Below are 22,389 nucleotides of genomic sequence, written 5' to 3' on the forward strand. Positions count from 1 at the left end.
ATTTTACAGAAGCAACTGCTACCAGTGTTTGTTCCGCTATCATATAATCATACAATAAATGTTCCTTCTTTCTATGTATTCGCAATACATTACATTTGTCTATGTTAAGGGTCAGTTGCCACTCCCTGCACCAAGTGCCTATCCGCTGCAGATCTTCCTGCATTTAGCTGCAATTTTCTAATGCTGTAACTTCTCTGTATACTACAGCATCATCCGCGAAAAGCCGCATGTAACTTCCGACACTATCTACTAGGTCATTTACATATATTCTGAAAAGCAGTGGTCTCATAACACTCCCCTGTGGCACGCCAGAGGTTACTTTAACGTCTGTAGGCGAAGGGTTTGACGGACCCCATATTAACGTCCACTAGTGGATATCTGGATACTTTTAATCAGTCAGCGTATGTTTCATATCATTTCTACCATTTTACGTCACTACTGATATTTTCACTTCAGTTCAACTGATAATGTTTCAGGTACTTTCTGTGATAAATATCCGTGTCCTACGATTACACGTACTTTTTCATATTCTAAAGGTAAATGGATTTTCACTAGGGGTAAATGCCCCCACTGCTCCCCCCCCCCCCCCTCCGCCTCCCACCCTCACTCATGCGAGCGCCACCACACTATACCAAACATTACAGCACCAATCGCCGTTCGAAATCACAGGCGTTGCCATAGTAAAATTACCGTACAAGTCCGATTAGTAGCAGTTGTAGTTCTTTTAATCACGTAATATAGTGTAGACAGACCCTAATAATGAGATCACACAGCTTGATACTCATAGCACGTAAATGAATAATCATAACAAATCTTGTTTCACGATAGTAATAGAAATTTAAATCAGTTCATCGTCAGTCCCTTGTTCCCAAAGTCTAGTACCTTTGTGTTGTTCTTAATAACCTCGTAGCCGACACAGTCACCAACCCGTGACGAAGCGTCATTTGCGACGCCGGGAGAGGAGTTCACGCGATTACGGTAGCTGCATGTGTCAGACTTCCGCAGAAACCGGGTGACCTCAGAGGAGAACGGAAGTTGTAGCCCCGTACTCTCTTATCATGCAGCGTGGTGGGGAGCGCAACAGGCAGCCCGCGGAGGAAGTGGGGGCTCTGCGCTGACTAAGCTCACTGACTCACTGCCCCTCCTGCTGGAGCCAACAGAGTATTTAATTCGAGCGTGCCGCTTGCTTGGGCTGTCATTCCTGCGGAGGCAGTCTGAGAGGTGAGTAAGTGGTGATGTGTTGCCGTTAGTTTAGTTTATAAGTCTACTTCTGTGTGCGTTTGTACGTCAATCTCTACGGTGTGTTTTTCTCCGTGTGGCTTGAGCTGGTGCGCTCTGAAATTTAGTGTTGCAGGGAATAATACGCGTTCATAGGGAGTGCAACAATATAGGAATTAACTTTTCCTGTGTGTGAACTTGAGATGTGCTAACATCTATGGTTTGTTCTCCAGATGCAGTAGTGTCAAGAATAGTCCCACCTGAATGCACTGATAGGCCCGTTTCTTTTACTTTCTTTAATTGTACCGATAAATTAAACCTAACACACTGTTTTTGTGTAACGGTGTAGTTTTACAGGGAAGATCACAGGTATGATAAATCGTCTATTTAACGAAAGGGATTCTGAAGAACTCATGAAATTCGCATTGTTTTGACAGTGAAATTCTGAACGTGTTTTATCTCACATCATGAAATCCGCATTGTTTTGACAATGAAATATTAGATTAATTTTTCATATGTTTGTTGCTGGAGGATGAACAGTGGTGAACAGCCTTCCAAAGGTCATCGAACTTTGCCTTCTGAATTTACAGTGTGAAGTTAAGTCGCCAAGCAGAGAGAGAGAGAGAGAGAGAGAGAGAGAGAGAGAGAGATAGAAGCGGGAAGGGAGAGAGAGAAAACTTTTATTATCCCGCAGAGCAACTTTTCGAGAGAGCGACTTGTGTGCGAAATGCAGTCGGCGGTCTTTAGCATCACGTCTATCAGTAAGGTGCTGTGAAATCAATCCCAGCAGAAGAGTTATGTGCCTGGTTATTCTGTGACTTGGCTTAACAGGTGAATTCCAGGTTAGGAATTCGGTGGTCTGAGGTTCGGTTAACATGAATTTCGATTCTGACAGGTTCAGGTTTCACGTTAAACAGAAGGTCCCTTGTAACTGCCCGTGTGACAGATTGCTAACGTCTTACGAGTATAGCTGCGTCATGGTTATTATTGTCAAACCAAACCTACAAGTTCTGTGTTAATGTATCATTAAGAAGCAAATTTGACATTGCATTCTTCCATGACGGGTATCCATGTTTCAGAAATGAGTGTTGTCTGGCGTTCTGTTTATTTCTTCTGGTTATGTTACTGTCATATTGAGCACAATTGACAAAGGAGTGTCTGGATCGCGAAATGCTCGAATGCAGTGTTTCCCATAAATGAAGGAAGATTATGATGTAGTATCCCATCGAAAAAGATTTCATTAGATGTGTAGGTAAAGGCAGAATTGCACGAGAATGCTATTAGAAATTGACCGCAGTCATTTCGAAAGAAATGTACCGTTATAAGTGATTTACAAAAATTGGCGGAAAACCTCAGGAAGGTCGGCCGGGGATCTGAAAACAGACTTCCCAAATTCAAGTTTAGAGTCTTTTTTCCACTTCGTTGCGTCTTTCGCTGTACGTTAGTCGATTGGATGATGTCGCAGGAGGTAGTTGTATGGCTGAAGTAATGTCGAAGACGCATTATCACCCTTCATTGTACAACAGTCTAACCAGAAGAGCCTGTAAGTTTGGTAATCCACCTGTCCAGGTACTCCTCGTCAATGTTCGTTGTATTAACGACCTAGAGGACCTGTTTGTGACCTTCACTTCGCCGTAATTTGTTTTCTGCACGGAAGCATGCGAAGAAGATTGCTGCGTTCTTTGGGTCCTACACGAAACTATGATGTACCCTGTTCTGCGACGTCTTGCGGCGGATTACCCTGTACCACGCAGAAGGCGGCGGCTACAAAGGGACACTAACTGCTTCTGAAAGACGCTCTAACTGCTACATCCTGTCGCGTGGGTCGGCGAAGGAAGGCTCCAATCTCAAACAAGGGCGCAGTGATCCGACAGCATACATGTCCAAAGGCGCAGTATTTTATCTGTGCTTACGTTAGAAATGTTTTTCGAAATGCATATTATTAACATTTGGTGGGGAAAATGTTACCTGATCCTCAATAGAAAAAAAGAATTGCAGTATAGCAAATTCGATGTTGTTTGATTATGTCATGGACGATAAATCATTGGAATCAAACACAGTTTTCACGTATCTGGAAGTTCCCATCCGGATTGTTTTGAAGTAAAACGCCACATAAATTTAATTACAGGCAAGATAAATACCAGGCACAGAGGTATATAAGATAGAACATAAGCAAACGTATGTCAACCACGATACAAGTCTCTTACCAAGTTCGGCTAACCCAAAAATAGAGAAAATCTAAACAACCACCCAAAAGATTGCTTGCTGCTTTTATTCAAGGATATCAACGTTGATGCGCAACATTATTCTGTGGGAAATAATATGGAAAGCATTTTGGTGATAATTTCGGAAATTGTATGACAGTACCGTCGATGACAAGTCAGTGAACATATTGCCTCCTTCCTCATGTCTCTGGCGTATTCGATCTTGACGGTAAAAAAAGAGAAATTTTTGGTAAAGAGAATCGACTGTGATTTTTCCAGCATCCCATAAGCAAGTGAGATAGGAAGGGAGAAAAATGAAATCCTCCGCCGCACACCACAGGGTGGCGTGCGGAATGCAGGTAGAGAAGTGGGCTATGAACCGCAGTTTTGATATGAATGAGCTGCTGGTTTGTCACGCCAGGACACGAGATGTGTTTTTATATATACTTGGATCCACAGTGTGATGAATTTATTAATCGATGTCATTTTTCCTCCAATGCGATTTTTGTTCGACGCAAAAAAGAAGGTTTAATAGTCCCAATTGGTTGATTTTGAGTTCACTGCCATCTTCAAGTGCAGCATTATTCATGCTGGCGTACGATCAAGCACGTTGTTTTAACAGATCGTGCAAAGTGGCTGTCAGACGTTCGAAATATAATTGTGTACTCCACAAGACTCTAGACAAGGCCGAGTAATAACATCAAATGGAGTACCATGAGATGTGTGATGCCCAGTTGTTGACGCGCTCGCCGATTTTGGTGCACCTTTGACCGTTAATCACATTGGTGTACTTCATCGTCCCTAATCTTCCTTCCTTTTCGTGTAACTGAATGTTCCAATGTACCGCCGCATTAACGTCACCTACGAGCCATTTGCATTAATTTCTGCAGTCAGTTCGATGTGAAACATGAGCGGCGTTCAGTAAATAATGCAACACATTTATTTTCCTCGGTCAGTTTCGGTTGAAAAACAGCGGAATTTGTTATGGGACATCATAGAATATTCCCAATTTAGTCGCTATAGTTCCTGAAGTTCCAATAGATGATGGCACTATACGTAGCCTTCAAAATGGCGTCTGTAACAGAGCTGCGTTCCAGGCAGAGCATTCACTGAGTTTTTTTTGGCGGAAAACCAGAGCATCACAGATATTCACAGGCGCTTGCAGAATGTCTGTGGAGATATGGCAGTGAACAAAAGCACGATGAGTCGTTGGGCGTGGCGTCTGTCACCATCGCGACAAGGTCACGCAAACCTCTCCGCCCTCCCACGTGCCGGCCTGTCGCACACATGTGTGAATCCTGCAATGTTGGAACGTGCGGACACCCTCACTCGACTGGAACGACACCTCACTGCACAATTGAACATCTCTGTTGGTAGAGCTGACACACTCGTCCACCAGGGGTACGCAAAGTTGTGTCTCACTAGGTTTCTCGGCACCTAACAGAAGACCATCTGTGTGAATTTCTTGCGTGTTACGAGGCTGATCGTGTCAATTTTTTGTCGAACATCGTCACAGGCGATGAAACATGGGTTCATCACTTAGAACTGGAAACAAAATGGCAATCTATGGAGTGGTAGCAAACCTCCTCTCCTCCGAAAAAAAGGTTCAAAGCTGCAGCCTCAGCCAGTTAAGTCCTGGCGACACCTTTCTGGGACTCAGAAGACGTTATTCTGTTCGAAGTCCTTCTTCATGGACCAGTGATCAACTCTGAAGTGTATTCTGCTACCCTCAAAAAACTGAAGAAACGACTTAAGCTTTTCGTCGCCACAAAAATGCAAGCGAACTCCTCCACCTTTATGACAACGCAAGGCCTCACTCAACTCTACGCACCACAGAAGGTCTCACAAAATTTCCTTGGACGATTCTTCCTCATTCAACCTACCGCCCAGAGATCTCGCACCTTCCAACTTCCATCTGTTTGGCCCAATGAAGGATGCACTCTGCGGGAAGCAGTATGTGGATGATGGGGAGGTTGAAACTTCCTGGCAGATTAAAACTGTGTGCCAGACCGAGACTCGAACTCGGGACCTTTGCCTTTCGCGGGCAAGTGCTCGACCAACTGAGCTACCCAAGCACGACTTACGTCCCGTCCTCACAGCTTTACTTCTGCCAGTACCTCATTCCTACCTTCCAAACTTTACAGAAGCTCTTCTGCTAACCTTGCAGGAAGTTTCATATCAGCGCACACTCCGCTGCAGAGTGAAAATCTCATTCCGGAAACATCCCCCAGGCTGTGGCTAAGCCATGTCTCCGCAATATCCTTTCTTTCAGGAGTGCCACTTCTGCAAGGTTCGCAGGAAAGCTCTGTAAAGTTTGGAAGATAGGAGATGAGGTACTGGCAGAAGTAAAGCTGTGAGGACGGGGCGTGAGTCGTGCTTGGGTAGCTCAGTTGGTAGAGCACTTGCCCGCGAATGGCAAACGTCCCGAGTTCGAGTCTCGGTCTGGCGCACAGTTTTAATCTGCCAGGAAGTTTCATATCAGCGCACACTCCGCTGCAGAGTGAAAATCTCATGCTGATGGGGAGGTTATTGACTCGTTGGCTTCGACATCGACTTGTAGAATGGTACCATGCAGGTATAAATGCCCTCCCAGTAAGGTAACGTAAAGCCGTCGCATTGAACCGATATTGTGTTGAAAAACAGGTTTTTGTATCCAAAAGAATGGGAAATAATATGGTGTATAGCAATATGAATAATACCAATACACTTTCAGAAGAAAGATGAGTTGCACTACTTATTGAAGGCGCGTCGTAGCAAAGAGTAAGGAAAAGAAATACTTGAGGTACCGTTGTTGTATTCCATTCAGTTATACAGCTGTTCTGCATCGAAGCAACGCCCATGTGTAGTTTTTTCCCTCGCTTACGCCCTCCTCACATCTTCAGTACGGTCGTTTGAAATTTGCACTTAGTGAACACAGTAACTATTTCGCCTTTTCTTCATGGAGTGAGCGATTTTGTGTGCATCATCTTTTCAAGTGCTCCCAGTAATTTCATTTCCCTGAGCTGTTACCGAACAGTAGACAGTTTCGTTTCATAGTTATTCAGACAGATGTGTTTTAGTATACAGCTTGTTAACGTTCCGCCGGCCTTTGTGACCGAGCGGTTCTAGGCGCTTCAGTCCGGAACCGCACGACCGCTACGGTCGCAGGTTCGAATCCTGCCTCGGGCATGGATGTGTGTGATGTCCTTAGGTTAGTTAGGTTTAAGTAGTTCTAAGTTCTAGGGGACTGATGACCACAGATGTTAAGTCCCATAGTGCTCAGAGCCATTTGAACCATTTTGTTAACGTTCCATCTGCGAAGTTCGCGATTTCTCGTCAAACGAAGAAAATACAAACCATGCTGAGTAGGCTCTTCAAGCACATTGCTAATACATAGGTCGAAAGCAGCATTATAAGCTTGAAATGAATAATTCGTAAATTATCGGCACTAACGCGGAACTGCTTTAACAGAAAGATCAGATCCTTTTTAACAACGAGGATAACTGCTTCAGAAAGAGTTTCCGTAATTTTCCACCATCACATCAAAACTCATTTGAGTAGTGGCGTAACAATGTCCGCAGTTGAAACACATTCAGTCCGAGTAATTCCATCTTGTACAGACAGCAAATCTTTATAAACAGCTGTGGTCAACAGCTTTGGTACAAAAACAGCGCCATTCGACTGTAGAAGTTGATAATCTACGCGGATTGATGCGAACTTTACTTGCTTAGAAACGTATAGTGATGCCTTTCCGGTGACTGCGAAAGCACAGGAATCCCCCTAACTCCGCGAAACCTTTCGACACTTCGCGACCCTCCGCTCGGTAGTTCTCGGAACTCATGCTGCTTAAGCCGGCGCTGCAAACAGGTTCCTGATCTTTCTGCGCGGCACGTAGCTTTCTCTGACGTCAGCAGCCTTCTACAAACTTCAGGTTGCGTGAGCGGAACGTCTCCCCGCAGGCGGGATACGCAGGGCGCCAACATTCGCAGAGCAATGATGAAATGCTTTGCTCTGTTCCACACAGAGTTTCACAAATGGAAAAGTTTGCATGTGTAGTTCTTAGTATTTTTTGCACCTTCTTCATTAAACAAGGAAAATATGAGATGAATTCTTTGGCCAAACTGCTATATCCCAAGGGGCGTTATTTTGTCCGCTAATTTGTTAGCGAATGGCTGTTAGCTGTTTATCAGTCTATGTTCTGACCTCTTTTTCCGGCTGTTCTTAAGTGTCACAAGATTGAGCCTCTGATAACGTCTGGTAAATGGCGCGAAAATCGGCAGTTAAAACAACAAAAAATGATGTCCTCCATATAAGTACTAAAGAAATCCGTTAAACTTTGATTACAGGATAAATCGCACGAATTTAAAAGTTGTAGATTCGACAAAACACTAAGGGATTGAAGTTACGAACAAATTAAAGTGGAAAATCACATAGAAAATGTGGAGATTATGAATCAAAGACTGCCTTTTATTGAAAGAACACTTAGAAGATGCAACAGATCTACGAGAGAGACATTACGCTTGTCCGACTTCTTCTGAGTGTGTGGTAGGGGATTCCGTACCAGATAGGAGTGACGGAGCATACCGAAAAATTTCGAAGAAAGGCAGCTAGTTTTATGTTACTGCTAAGCATGGGACAAACTGTCATGGATATGATATGCTACTTGAAGTGGCAATTAAATAAAGGCGTTTTTCGTTGCTACGAGATCTTTTCACAAAATTATAATCGCCAATTTTGCTCCCAGAATGTGAAAGTATTTTATTGACTCCCACCTTCGTAGGGAGAAATGACTATCATAATTAAATACAAGAAATCAGAGCTCGCACGGAAGAATTTGGTGTTCATTTCTCCCTCAATGCAGTTCAAGAGTGGAACAGTGGAGAAATAGCCTGTAAGTGTTTTATGAGCAGTTCAATATGAATTACATGGTAATCATGTAGCTCTAGACCAGAGGTAAAAAAACAAACACCTGCCAGTGTTCTCGACAAAACCTTTAAATGTTTAAGGATTTTCCTTCACGACAGACAATGCAAATTCCATTCTGTATTTCCAAAGAGAAAGACAAAATTATTTATTCTGGAATATGTGTATTGGTGCGATCAGTGTATTCTCGATAGCAGAGCGACTGTGAGAATTGAATCTTATCGTATCTGGTTGTTCAGACTCCTGTTCTGGAACTTCCTGTGGAATAACTGATAGGGGTTGGTAGCTGAGTGATCAGCGCGACGGAATGTCATACCTAACGGCCCGGCTTCGATTCCCGTCTGGGTCGGAGATTTTCTCCGCTCAGGGGGGTGTTGTGTTGTCCTTATCATCATCATTTCATCTCCATCGACACGCAAATCGCCGAAGTGGCGTCAACTCGAAGAATGGCTGTGATGTGGGGTCTGAGTGGGGTACTGTCAAGTGGGGGGTGCCCCAGGAATCAGTGTTGGGGCCACTCCTGTTCCTTATTTATATAAATAACATGCCCTCTAGTATTATGAGTAACTCTAAACTTTTTCTGTTTGCTGATGACACTAGCTTGGTAGTAAAGGATGTTGTGTGGAACATTGGCTCGGTTTCAAATAATGCAGTTCATGACCTAAGTTCATGGCTTGTAGAAGATAAACTAACGCTAAATCACTGTAAGACTCAGTTTTTACAGTTTCTAACACACAATTCAACAAATCCTGACATTTTAATTTCACAGAATGGGCATATGATTAGTGAAACTGGACAGTTCAAATTTCTAGGTGTTCAGATAGATAGTAAACTGTCGTTGAAAACCAACGTTCAGGATCTTGTTGAAAGACTTAGTGCTGTCATTTTTACTATTCGAACGGTATCCGAAGCGGGTGATCGTTCGACACGAAACTTAGTCTTCTTTGCTTATGTCGGATGGTATTATATTTTGGGGTAACTCTTCGCATTCTAAAAGGATATTTTTAGCTCAGAAACGGCCGGTTCGGGCAATAAGTGGTGTAAGTTCACGAACCTCTTGTCGACCACTGTTCACGAGTCTGGGTACTTTGACATTGGCCTCTCGGTATATATATTCCTTACTGTCATTTTTTGTTAACAATATCAGCTTATTCCCAAGAATAAGCAGCTTTCACTCAGTTAATACTCGGCAGAAGTCAAACCTGCATTTGGATCGGACTTCTTAACTTGTGCAGAAAGGTGTGTCGTATACTGCTGCATCTATTTTCAATAAGCTACCACTCGAATTCAAAAACCTCAGCAGTAATCCACGCGCTTCCAAATCGAAACTGAAGAGTTTTCTCATTTGTCACTCCTTCTGTTCTGTCGAGGAGTTCCATGAAAAATTAAGCTGATTCTTGTTGTATTGTTAATTGCGTTTACTTAAACTTATGGACTGACTTTTCTCGCGTTCATAAACATTTTTATTCTTATCTGTTATTACTTTTATGTTGTAATTTCATGTACTGACACGTTCCATGACGTTGGAGATTTGCTCCTTAATTTGGTCCTACGAAACTTGAGGAACTTGACGTGTAAATAAATAAATAAAAATAAATAATAGCAGTGCTATCTACCAGCGTGAAAATAACTCGGGTTTCCCACTGGGAAATGAAATAGTGGTAAATCATTTATTGTAAGCTAGATTGCGAATTGTTCACAAGGCAAAGTGGCAGGGAAGAACACTTGTTCATCATGCCTCAAGTAAAGAGACATCGGCAATGCCGCGGCGAAATGATGGTGCATCTCGCTGTGTCTTCAGCTTAAAAAAAATGAAGGAAAAAGAAAAAGAAGATCCCGTAATATATGCCTACATTACCTATACGTCACAGAGATCTCCAGAAGACAACGTATTGGAATAAAGCGGAGCATACATATAGTACAAAAATTTCAATTAAGAATACGTCATTGCGAGAATGAAAAAATAATTATTTCTCAACATAACAGCAGTGCAGATCGTCTACTGGTTCCACGTAAGTCTGTTACATGGAATGGTGCCCTACGTAGAGATTGAAAACATGAACAACGCAAGAAGTTTACCTTCTGCGTAGCGCAGAGAACGTACTCGTTATCCTTCCTGCTGTCTCGTACCGTGACGGTGCCCTTGGAGCCTTATAAAGAAGTGTTTTCGTTCTGCGGTAATACAAGTCTTCAATAGAAACTGTCCTACAAAATGATCCAAATACCGCATGTACTGGATTTTCATATATTACCACACAACATTTGAAGAAGCTCAAAACAGTACATCGTCACCAATTACCGTTTTTCACCTTTAAAAAAAAATGAATGGTGTGACTCTAGCTTTGTCGTATAAAAAGTAATCCAAGAGTTGATAAAATTCAAATCTGAGCCTCTAGTTGTCAGTCCGATCATATGTAGGAAGAGCCAACAAGATGCTTAAATTGCTTATGTTAGCTTTTGCAGATGGTCTGGCGATTCTATGTCAAAAATTCAAACAACACAAAAACGAATAGAATGAAGTACGGCTCCAAAACAGTTTAGCATTCATAAATTTAAGAAACTAAATACAGGAAAACCGAAAGTATTTCTCTGTTAAAATATTTAGAGAAAACTATGCAAGAGAATCATCTGAAAAGATTGGTAATGAAATGCGTTGCTACATAATGGAAAGAGACTTCAGACTTACAAAAGATACTTACAAAAACCAAAAAATAAATATCAAAATAAACTGAGACACAACAAAGCATTCATCAAACTACTGCATTTAAGGGGACTGGAAGACTGATTTAAAACACAAATTGGGACATTGAAGAAATCCAAACAGGGGAACAAAAAGCAATCAGAAAAATGTTTGATCCAAATTTCACTGAAGAAGGGACATGGAGACTAAAAGCTAATTAAGAATTTTAAAAGGATACCAATGTTTATTTGGGTATAGGCAAACGCAAGCTTAATGGGCTTATTAAAAGAATGGAACCAACCAGAATGTCTAGGTAGACTGTAATTATATGAAGTTGTAGTAAATTGTAAATCTGTGACAGTAAAATGGGTTGGTGGAATAAAAGATCTGAAAGAAGCAAGAAGAACACAACATGATATACCAGACAGACGAAAGTGTAGGACTTGTAGAAAATCCCAAGAAGACTGGAACAACATTATGTGATAATAGGAAAACACTGAGAGAATAAAAGTAACATGGGCCCAAAGAAAAGTTCGAACAGAACTCAGAAGTACCCTTTGTTTTAAATCATATGATTCAGCAGTGCCCAGAACTGAATAGTAAAAATAATAATAATTTGTTTTGTTTTATGTGAAGATAGGTATTCACTGTAGGGAATGCAGATGGTAGCTGTTGATTTACTGGCAGGACAATGGGAAACTGCAGTTTCTACAAGAAAGATTGCTTCCACAAACATTGATACAGCCTGTATTGGAACTCTATTCAAGTGTATGGGACCCATATTAACCTGGAATAATGGGGCATCAAGTATTATGCATAAAAGAAGGACAAAACTCTTGTGTGTTTTCGGCTTGCTGGAGAGTGTAAGAGTAGCGTTGAAATTTGAAAACTATCGACTGGCAGACACTTGATGCAAATCGCCAAATATCGCACGAAAATTTGGATTTTGTGCAACCCCCCAACACATTGCTCACATAGGGGTTATGAAAATGAAATTAGAATGCTGCTAGCAAGAGCTTGCTCAGAATTACATAAGCAGTCATTCATCCCGTGGTTCATCTGTGAATGAAATGAGGAATAAACCTTAACGTACCAGTATCAAACAATGAAAATTACTCTCTGCCATTCACTTTATACTGATTTCCAGCATATAGATGTAGGCATTTCCCTTATGTCAATTAATTTGCCTTAAAGCATTTATTGCCTTGGGACTTGAATGACATTCATTGGATTATAAATATTGTATAACTGATCACAACATTCTGGAACACTTTAGTGTTCTGAATATGAAACTGTGTAAGAATTCTGTCCTATATTGGCCAACATCTATTTTGCTCTTGTGAATGCTGACATAAGTACAAGAACTAAATGATTACACTGTTGCTCTTTATGAATATATTGTTTTGTTTGATTGAATGAACTGTTGTTTATGCCTGGAGTTCTGATTCTCTTTCTTACATGCATTTTTTCTTCTCTTAATTGTCTGCTTATCACATCTACTCAAAGAGATACCTTCACTAACTCTTGTCAGCACAATCATTCCTCTGGTATTAAATGACAAAAAGAATATATGTGATTCTAATCCCTTCTTGATAAGTCTGCTTTGAATATTTTGCAGGTCCCTTTCAAATCTGTGACCCATCACTAATTATCCAATTACCATTCGGCACTTAAATTTTATTTAGGGAAAGTATGTACAGGAAATATACAATACAATGTTCATATAAGTCTTCATGTACTTTGAACATCCTAATATGTCCGTATTTGTGTATGTGCAGGAATACTGCTGAATATGGCTGCTGTAACATGTCTGTTGGCCTTGCTGTCTGTTGCGGTGGCAGTGAGCGGCCACAGTTACCACCTTGGGGGATGCCCCACTGTTGATCCAATGCCGGACTTTGATGTCAACAGGGTGAGTTACCATGGCTTGTTTTCAACCATGGACAAAGCAAAATATACATACAGAAAAGTATTTTTATGGAAATTTTCAGATTTAACATTCTCCAAAGTTCTCACTTACATTCTTCATTATGCTAATCCTGTCAGCAACACAACAGCAAATAAACTATGTGAAATGTGTGGTGTGTTCAGAAAGTATCAGTAATTTTCATTTTGTGGAAATAATCTACTTGTTCGTCTACATTAATGTTATCTCCTTCTGAGTAGTCCCTCTTAGATATTACACACATTATGCCAACACTTCTTCCAATCCCTGAAACACTTCTGAAGCTTAATCTTATTGATAGCACTTAGCTTTTTCAGCGAAACCCTTTTAATCTCATCTACACGTGTAAAATGACGGCCTTTTAAGGTCCTTTTTATTTTTGGAAACAGAAAATCACTTCAGGTCATATCTGGTGAATACCTTGTTAACAACTGATGACAGACTAAAATTCCAAGATGGCTACTAGTGTACAGATATGATTCAGACATGTCTATTAACCCAACAATGAAAAATCACATGCATTGCACTAATACAACCCACAAATTTACACAATTCCTGATACTTTTTTAACACACCTTGTATGCCCACCCAGTCGTTTTCATTGGCATCAGAATTAGACAAATATATTCGGCTTAGAATTTAGTTTCTGTACAGCTCAACAAGTAGTGTGCTTGGAAACAAGATAAGGGAGATACTGCTCAAGTTTTGCCTGATTATGCTGATTGTGACAGCAATGTATGGAACTAAGTCTTGAATGTTTACTAGCAAGAAAGAAAGGTAGATTCAAATGTGTCACCTGTGGATTGCTTGTTTAATTGTGAATGCCACAAGGAGAGACTATAAAAAGTAAAATGACATAAAACACACAATAAATATTTACAGAATTATTCATTTCTTGGGGAACAGATGAGTTACGAGTGTTTGCTCAAGTTAGTCTTCAGTTACTGAGACTGTTATGCAGCAGTCTTCAGATGTGTGATATTTTTACCATAACATGATTCGGAACTACGTCATTCCATTATCAGGTGCTGTATAACAAGGAAACAAATCATTCAATCACAATACTATACATACTGACAACCATATAAAGTAATATTTTATATGGTTGTCTGTATGTATAGCTTTGCAATGCATTGAATTGTCTCCTTGCATTATAGCACTTGTTAGTGGGATAATGTAGTCCAGAAACATGTTGTGGTAAAAATATCATACATTTGACAACTGGTGCATAACATTCATAGTACTGATTTATGTGGCAGTTGTATAAGGGACGTTCAAAAAGAAACAAGTCGGAGGCATAATGACAGAAAACAGTACCTGTATGTTAGAAGTATTGACCCTGGCTGATGAGACACTTGCCCCACTGTGACACAAGGCGGTGAATGGTTGTCTCTTAAAATTCCCGGGACTGCAGTGTGAACCAGTTCCACATGTCATCGTCCGCATGAGTGCAGGAAAGGTTATGCTGACCTTCTTCTTTAACCAAGGTGGCATCCTTCTGGTTCACTTCCTACAACATAGGACAACAGTGAATGTCCAGTGGTACTCGCAAACCTTGACAACCCTTCGCCAAGCAATCAAAACAACCAGGCAGTCTCACCCATGGGGTCATTCTGCTCCACGACAATCCAAAGCCTCATACAATCAACACAGTCACGGCACTCCTGCAGAAATTCAGATGGGAGGTTCTCAGCCACCCTCCATACAGTCCAGACCTCTCTCCCTGTGATTACGCCATTTTGGTCCTCTTAAAAAGGCTCTGAGGGGCAAACAATTCACCTCAGACGATGACATCCAGCTGTACGTGCAGAACTCGTTAACATTGCAGCCCCGGGAATTTTATGGGGCAGACATTCACTGCCTTGTGTCACAGTGGGACAAGTGCCTCAACAGCCAGAGTCACTACTTCTAACATACAGGTACTGGTTTCTGTAATTATGCCTCTGGCTCGTTTCTCTTTGAATGCCCCGTCACAACAGATATCCATTCTTCAGAAATCAGCATAGGGTGTTTTGTACAATGAGCATAGTAACAGTGGGCAACAGGTAGAAAAATGAACAATATTCATACAAGTCTGAAGCTGCAGCATACAGATTAATTCTGGTTGTTATGAGCTTCTTTGCTGATGAAGTTGTACAACAACGGGCAGGCTATTGCAACACTATACTTGTGACACTGTTTGATCCATCACAGCGAATTTGTCAGTTGATAATGTCACGCAAATGAAATAAAAACAATTGAGCCATCTGACTCTTATTCATACTTTGGCAGACCTACCTGTCTTCTGTTGTTTTGCCATTGTGTTGAATTTGATTTAATTTGATTGTACTCTGTTAGGTTAGAATAAACGGTTTTCTAAATCATCTGTTTATTCCAGAGGGTCAATAGTGCAAGACAACTGATTCATATATTGTTTTACTATATTCATTTAAGACTTCCAGAAATATTTAAGCATTTTTCTCACTTTAATTTTAGTCAGTACTTCTGTTTTCTTTATTGCATTTAACACTTTCCTAACAACATGAACAACATTCTCATATTCCTTTGAAGCACTCGTTTCTCATGATTTGACATACAAAAATATTATTGCTACAAAACTGAAGGCAAGATAGTATTATAAACAGAAGTATGTAAAGTTTTCCAAATACAACAAATCTTACTGGGGCTGTCAAGTATGGTGTCTGAGGGCCTTGACAGCACGTTAGTTACCTTTATGTAAAGATCTTTATTTTAGCTATATAAATATCATAAATTCTTTAGTGACACCATCTGCCATGACACAAAAAAGTGCCCAAACTGCATAAGTGCAGTTTAATTATTGTTTCATAACCATTAGTCGCAGTATTTCTTTTGATTATCAGAATATGTTAATTATATGTTACAGTTCTTGGGCAAATGGTATGTCATTCAGAAGACATCAACAGGCAGCACTTGCCTGGTCAACAACTATGCTGTAGACACTAACCATACTGGCCACTACTTGCTGGAGCAGCGCAGCCAACACTTTATTCTTGGAATGACATCTGTGGACCATGTCTATCGCTACACTGGAGATCTGACGATACCTGACAAGCAAACACCTGGTGCTATGCGAGTCAGATTCCCTCTCAGTGAGTGATTCTGTCGATATCTCTTTCTGAAAAGTTTACTTTTAACTACTAGCTGTAAAATGTTATGAAATCAGTTTACTTCTTGCATGAGCATTAAATACTTGATAATTTTGATTCCTTGTATCCTTTCACACAGTAATTTGATATTGTAAACCTCAAATTATGATGAAATTGACTTCAGTAGTATATATTTTTCTTTGCTTTCTTGTAGGGATCCTCTACAGTCCAATTCTGGTTCAACTACAGTTTAACTCTCTCTCTCTCTTCCAGGCATTGCCGGCAGTGCAAGCTACACAGTCTTTGCAACAGACTATGAAAATTATGCTGGTGTCTTCACCTGCCAGAAGCTGGCCTTTGCTCATCGCCAGTCTGCATCGATACTGTCCCGCTCACCCACTCTCGACAAGATGTATGTTGAGAAGGTAAGGAAAGCTGCCACTTGTTAAGATTAGAGATTGTATGGTAATTTTATCTTTTGACTCTTTTTTTTATCTTTTGACTCTTCTTCCTACAGTTTTAGAATTACTACCTCAAACACAGTTTCATGGTAGTGGCTTGACGTCTTTTGCCATAAAAATTCATATGGCACAGTGAAATTGCTCTTCTCATGCTTTGTTAATGAATGCTGCAAATTTCATTAAAAATTCAGACATATCTGTAAGAAGTTCAATTATAGATGGAATAGTAGAGTAATGAAATGAGAATGCTCTTTTATGATTATATAGAAAGTCATGTTTCACTACTAACCTTATAAAAAGGGAGAAGAAGTGCCCCGAGTGTGCTCCACTCACTTGTCATCATTTCATCTTTGGGTGAATCATACTGTATTATCATTGAATTGCACGTTTATGGCCTAAGTGGTTTTGTGTTTTGTTTCATTAGATATAAATTAATTGGCATAGTTTATGGAAGCACTTAACATTTGGATTATAACTGGGAGGTCTGAACTGCTAATTATAGTTTAAGTAAGTTTGCAAGTGCAGCTAATTGGAACCATTTTAAACAAAAACAGTAAAACATACAATGAGGGTGTATCAAAAATTGTATAATTTATATTTTGTCTGTCCAGACTTTTTCACATTAGTGTTCAGTGCATGGATGTTCATAATTTGTTATGCTATTGCTCTTGTGTCAGATAACACATATGTTGTCATGCAATATCAAATGTTCAATGCTGATAAAATGTCTTCTTGTTTTTGCAGATACGAAGCAAGTTGAGCAGTTTTGGTGTTGATCCTTTTGATCTGAGCATCATCAAGCAAGATGAGTGTCCGAAGGTGACAGATGACAGCTATAATATCAATATCAACCCAGATACCTTCAGCCCTGGTAGTATTGCCGGTGTTGTTCGTACAGCAGGAGATAAGTTGGGTGATGGTGTTGAAGTAGTTGCTGAAGGTGCCAAGAAGGTATACCATAAAGTCCGTGGAGATCGGGATCGGGAAGAAATTAGCATTTATCAGCCAGATGAGTCTGAGTGGCTTCCATAAATTGGTGAATGTTGGGTAATTAAATTTTATTCATCCTCTTCACAGACGAATTTGAAACTTAACGAAAGAATCAGTTTTTTGAATCTGTTATTGATAGTATATTAGTTTAATGGATTTGTGATACAGTTGGCTAAAGTATAAATGTAATGATGAATTGAAATGTATCTGCTGGAATTTGACTTGTTCTTGTACCAATGGATTCGTATAAATTGTTCCAGGAACATGTGTTTTTGCTCAGTTTCTTGTTTCAGTAAAGGGTAGTGTATGAACATAAGTATTCCATAGCTTATAGTTGAAACACTTATCAATTTCTATAATTTTTACTTTTAGTGAGTAAAAAAATTGTGCCATATTAGCATTTTGTGATATTGGATAATCACCCTTGCCATTGTCACCATCCTCTTTTGTGTACATTTTGTTTCCTAGTGTAAAATAGTTTGTATAGGTTCTAGTCAAAAAGTGTTCTTGAAATACTTCAGTACATTGTCGAATGTAAGAAAAAATAAGGAAAAACTAGGCATCTGTGCTACCTATGATAGTGTCAAAGTATAAATACTGCCTTCAGCAGAGACTTCTGTAATATAGAATTTCTGTGTGTGCCTGTGGTTATGTAAATAATATGTCTGAATGTGGAAGTATAGAGATCACTGTTTTGAGGTTTTGTGTTGAATAAGACTCTCTCCAAAACATATGCCCACATACATCACACTTCGTAATATGCTGATTCATTTCATTAAATGTACATACCATTAACAAACATAAATCAGTTTCATAAGTCTGTGAAGCCTATGCCTAATATTATGAATTCAGTGACATATCACAGAGAATTATAAAAACATAATTTATCTGCCTTGAATCCTGCAGTTTTTAAATATATTTAATTGTATACAGTACTTGACTTGTGTTGTTAAGCTGATTATTAGTTAAATTAGTCTTGTTGAAAGAACATTTTTGTAATAAAATTACTATACTAGCAGATGATGTTACAGTAATAACATTTAAAAAGAAATTTGTGTGGAACAGAGAGAGTTGTGTAATTGTTGAACTTGTTGATACAGTGTCATTGACAGATTTTTTTTAGAGGCTGTGTTATTTTTTAATAGGCGTCCTGCTTTGATGAAAACAGATGTACAAAGCAGAAATACTTGAGAATTTATCCAAGTACGCGGGTTTCTGTTGTTAAATGGGCATTATGGAAATGAATAGTTTCCAATAATATAGTGTGTGTGTTTTTGTTTGTTTTGAAAGGCCAATTTCTTGTGCTATGAAGGCACTTTGTGTTTTGCCTTTTTTTTTTTAGTAGAAAGGCAATATTTTTTTAGTGTAGCAGCCTCTGTGTAATACTGGATTGCTTCTGTGTTGGGAAACTAATGGAGGGGGTTGGGGGGAGGGATGTAGAAAAAATTACACAGTATGTGTGTGAATTGGTATGAGTTATATATCAACAAGATACCCTTCTATGTCAAATGGGGCAGCTTTTTGTAGTTAATGTGGCAGCTTCTGCAACAAAGGAGTGAATCTCCTGAGTATGTGGACCAGCTTTTGTACTGAGTAGTGTAGCTTCTGTATCTAGTTGGCCCACTTCTGTTTGAAGTAGGGCAGTTTCTGTATCAAGTAGGGCAGCTTCTGCACCAAGCAGGGCAGCTTCTTCTTTAAGAGGGACAACTTCTATATTAAGTGAGGCAGCTTCTTTGTCCAGTGGGGCAGCTTCTTTGCCAAGAGGGCAGCTTGTATGTCAAGTGGGGCAGCTTGTATGTCAAGTGGGGCAGCTTGTATGTCAAGTGGGGCAGCTTGTATGTCAAGTGGGGCAGCTTGTATGTCAAGTGGGGCAGCTTGTATGTCAAGTGGGGCAGGCTGTATGTGAAGTGGGGCAGCTTCTGTGTCAAGTGGGGCAGCTTCTGTGTCAAGTGGGGCAGCTTCTGTGTCAAGTGGGGCAGCTTCTGTGTCAAGTGGGGCAGCTTCTGTGTCAAGTGGGGCAGCTTCTGTGTCAAGTGGGGCAGCTTGTATGTCAATTGGGGGAGCTTGTATATCAATTGGGGAGCTTCTGTGTCAAGTGGGGGAGCTTCTGTGTCAAGTGGGGGAGCTTCTGTGTCAAGTGGGGGAGCTTCTGTGTCAAGTGGGGGAGCTTCTGTGTCAAGTGGGGCAGCTTCTGTGTCGAGTGGGGCAGCTTCTGTGTCGAGTGGGGCAGCTTCTGTGTCGAGTGGGGCAGCTTCTGTGTCGAGTGGGGCAGCTTCTGTGTCGAGTGGGGCAGCTTCTGTGTCGAGTGGGGCAGCTTGTATGTCAAGTGGGGCATCTTTTATGTCAAGTGGGGCATCTTTTATGTCAAGTGGGACAGCTTGTATGTCAAGTGGGGCAGCTTGTATGTCAAGTGGGGCAGCTTCTGTGTCAAGTAAGGCAGCTTCTGTGTCATTTGGGACAGTTTCTGTGTTGTGTGTAATAGCTTTTGGGTCACATGAGGTTGTTTTTCTGTCAAGTGGAAAAGCCTTTTGGTCAAGTGGGGCAGCTCTGTGATCAAGTGGGGCAGCTCTATTGTAAGTGTGGCGGGGCAGCTTCTGAGTCACATGGGACAGTTTCTGTGTTGTGCAGAATAGTTTTTGGGTCACATGATGTTGTTTTTCTGTCAAGTGGAAAAGCCTTTTGGTCAAGTGGGGCAGCTCTTTCATCAAGTGGGGTAGCTCTATTGTTAAGTGTGGCATATTCTTTGATCAAATAGGATAGGTTTTAGGTTAGATAAAACAGCCATTTTATGAAGTAGGGTAGCTTTTATATCAGTTGGGCCAGCATGGCGGTCAACTGGGACAGTTTGTGCTTTAAGATGGAGTAGAATCTCTTTAGTAAATGGGCCAGCTTTTGCTCCAAGTGGGATAGCTTCTGCATCAAGTAAGGCAGCTTGTGTGTCATGTGGGAGAAACACGTGGATAAATGGCACAGAATTTGCATCTAGCAATGCAGTTTCTGTGTTAAATGGGGCAGCTTTAGAGTCAAATGGGGCAACTTCGGTATCAACTATGGCAATTGATCAATTATGGCACCAAAGTAGACCAACTTTTCATAACATTTATTTTCCTCATTTAAAATCTAGTAAACATGTCAAGGGAGAAATAATTCCTGTGAAGTGGTACAGCTAATTGTTATAAACAATTGCAGCTTTATAATGAAGTGAGACAGCTCTTTTATGACTAGGACATAATTTATGTAATATGTGATCACATTTGGCATATTTTCTGATCTTAGAGGCTCTTTTTCAACTATTAAAACCATAGAACCATTCTGTAACTAGTTTGTAAATAGGTATAGTGTGCTGTAAGGCTCCATAGACGATATAATAGTACTTGGTTACATAGTATTTTTGTTGTTTTAATGGTACATATACATCCTTAAAAATATTGTGGTTTGAAATATTAGGACAATGTTGTTTGTTGGGGTGAAATCATAGTAAAAGAGAAGTTAACAGTTATTTCAGAAAATGGGATGTAGGCAGCTCCAGTTACATGAAAAGATAGCAGTTTTCCGTGTAGATTACTGTGTTGTTGCTGTCTAAAATGATGAGCTTCACTCATAGGAACATTTAGGGTGCTAGTGGGTAGCTATTTCTAACAGAGTAATGGTGTTCAAAACAAGTGTTGCGACAGTAGAGGAATTTGGCAGTTTTGTTTCTGTTGAAATCTTGAATGATGTTGCAACAGCACAAGAGATTTATGGTGTGATTTATTCATAGAAATTAGAACTTTTTCCAATCCATGGCTGTGTAATGCAGCAACTAGTGGTAACAATATGAAAGAAAAAACAGTCTTGGTTGCAAAACTGCAGTTTGTTTTATGTTTATAGAAACTGTTAGCTACATATGTTATTAGTATTACAGATGAAGGCAACTATTCAAAATTACTACTGTTGCTTAGTAGAAGGAGAATGCTATGAGACCTGTAGATGTTAATGAGGTTAAATTATGAGGTAGTTAAGACATTTAATATTTAATGGTGCTACAATAAAAAGACATTTAATATTTAATGGTGTTACAATAAGGAGAATAATTTATTTGATTTGATGTGATGATGTCACTGAATCCATTCTGAAAAAAGAACACATATAGCAAGAGTCTTCCGAAAGAGATTCTACTTTTTGTTATAGTTATCATTTTACTGATTAGTAATATTGAATGAGTTGCAACATATGTAGAGTAGTGTGAAATAGTGTTTCCTTAATCAAAGAATGAGTGTGTTTGTGTATTAATGTTAGCAAATTTGTTAGGAACTTTGGCATATAAGGAGAGCATCATGCAATGACTGAAGCTTGTGTAGATATGATCTTGTATTCCAATATGTTACTCTATGAGTGACAATGTATATGATAAGTGGAATGATACATGAATTGTAAATAAATAAACATATTTTTGAATTACATATCTGTATCATTTGTTTCCTCTAGTAACAATACTAGAGAAGGGAAGTTGCCACTCACCATATAGCGAAGATGCCGATTCGCAGATATCCACAACAAAAAGGTTTTCACAATTATAGCTTTCTGATTGTTTGATTTTTCCTCCAGTAACTTAGAAGTCTTAAACAAAGTATGTACATATTAACATTAATGCTTGATGTTCTGCTCCAATGTAATGTCTTCCTCAGAGTTTTACACTTGTAAGTTACAGAATAAAAAGTGCTAGTACTGTTCCACATATTTCAACAATTTCCTTCAGTTCCAAAGAACTAAACAAAAATTCATATTTCATACATGTTTGATCTGCTCTGTGGTATGTTCATCCCTGTGGATGTTGAAGAATAATAACTGGTATTAAAAATTTAACTACTCGGAAAATATGGCATTTTCTTTCAAAAGGTTC

At 39.8% G+C, this 22,389-nt stretch overlaps 2 protein-coding genes across 3 annotated transcripts; one reads left to right on the top strand and one right to left on the bottom strand.

Moving 5' to 3' along the window:
* Nucleotides 1-1,177: 1,177 nt before the first annotated feature.
* On the top strand, nt 1,178-21,947 carry LOC126418578 (apolipoprotein D-like). 2 transcript variants are annotated; one of them, XM_050085395.1, is made up of 5 exons: nt 1,178-1,221; nt 12,783-12,916; nt 15,834-16,059; nt 16,330-16,481; nt 17,262-21,947. In XM_050085395.1, exons 2-5 carry the CDS (start codon nt 12,797-12,799, stop codon nt 17,547-17,549), a joined length of 786 nt encoding a protein of 261 aa, XP_049941352.1. In that variant the 5' UTR covers nt 1,178-1,221; nt 12,783-12,796; the 3' UTR covers nt 17,550-21,947. The 2 variants fall into 2 exon arrangements, 1 of the variants encoding a protein (XP_049941352.1); XR_007575866.1 differs by lacking the exon at nt 1,178-1,221 and having other exon boundaries at nt 17,262-20,038; nt 20,074-21,947.
* Nucleotides 19,223-20,212, bottom strand: LOC126419651 (MAGE-like protein 2). Its single transcript, XM_050086839.1, has one exon. The coding sequence runs from the start codon at nt 20,210-20,212 to the stop codon at nt 19,223-19,225; it is 990 nt and encodes a 329-aa protein (XP_049942796.1).
* Nucleotides 21,948-22,389: the final 442 nt, after the last annotated feature.

This window comes from Schistocerca serialis, chromosome 9 (genome assembly GCF_023864345.2).
Source record: "Schistocerca serialis cubense isolate TAMUIC-IGC-003099 chromosome 9, iqSchSeri2.2, whole genome shotgun sequence".
Lineage (NCBI taxonomy): Eukaryota > Metazoa > Arthropoda > Insecta > Orthoptera > Acrididae > Schistocerca > Schistocerca serialis.

Excerpts from the sequence above, each read along its gene's own strand:
- LOC126418578 (XM_050085395.1), top strand. The coding sequence starts at position 12,797 with ATGGCTGCTGTAACATGTCTGTTGGCCTTGCTGTCTGTTGCGGTGGCA. Across the intron at positions 12,917-15,833 it reads CGGACTTTGATGTCAACAGG|TTCTTGGGCAAATGGTATGT; the intron begins GTGAGTTACCAT and ends TATATGTTACAG. Across the intron at positions 16,482-17,261 it reads ACAAGATGTATGTTGAGAAG|ATACGAAGCAAGTTGAGCAG; the intron begins GTAAGGAAAGCT and ends TTGTTTTTGCAG.
- LOC126419651 (XM_050086839.1), bottom strand. The coding sequence starts at position 20,212 with ATGAAAGAGCTGCCCCACTTGACCAAAAGGCTTTTCCACTTGACAGAA.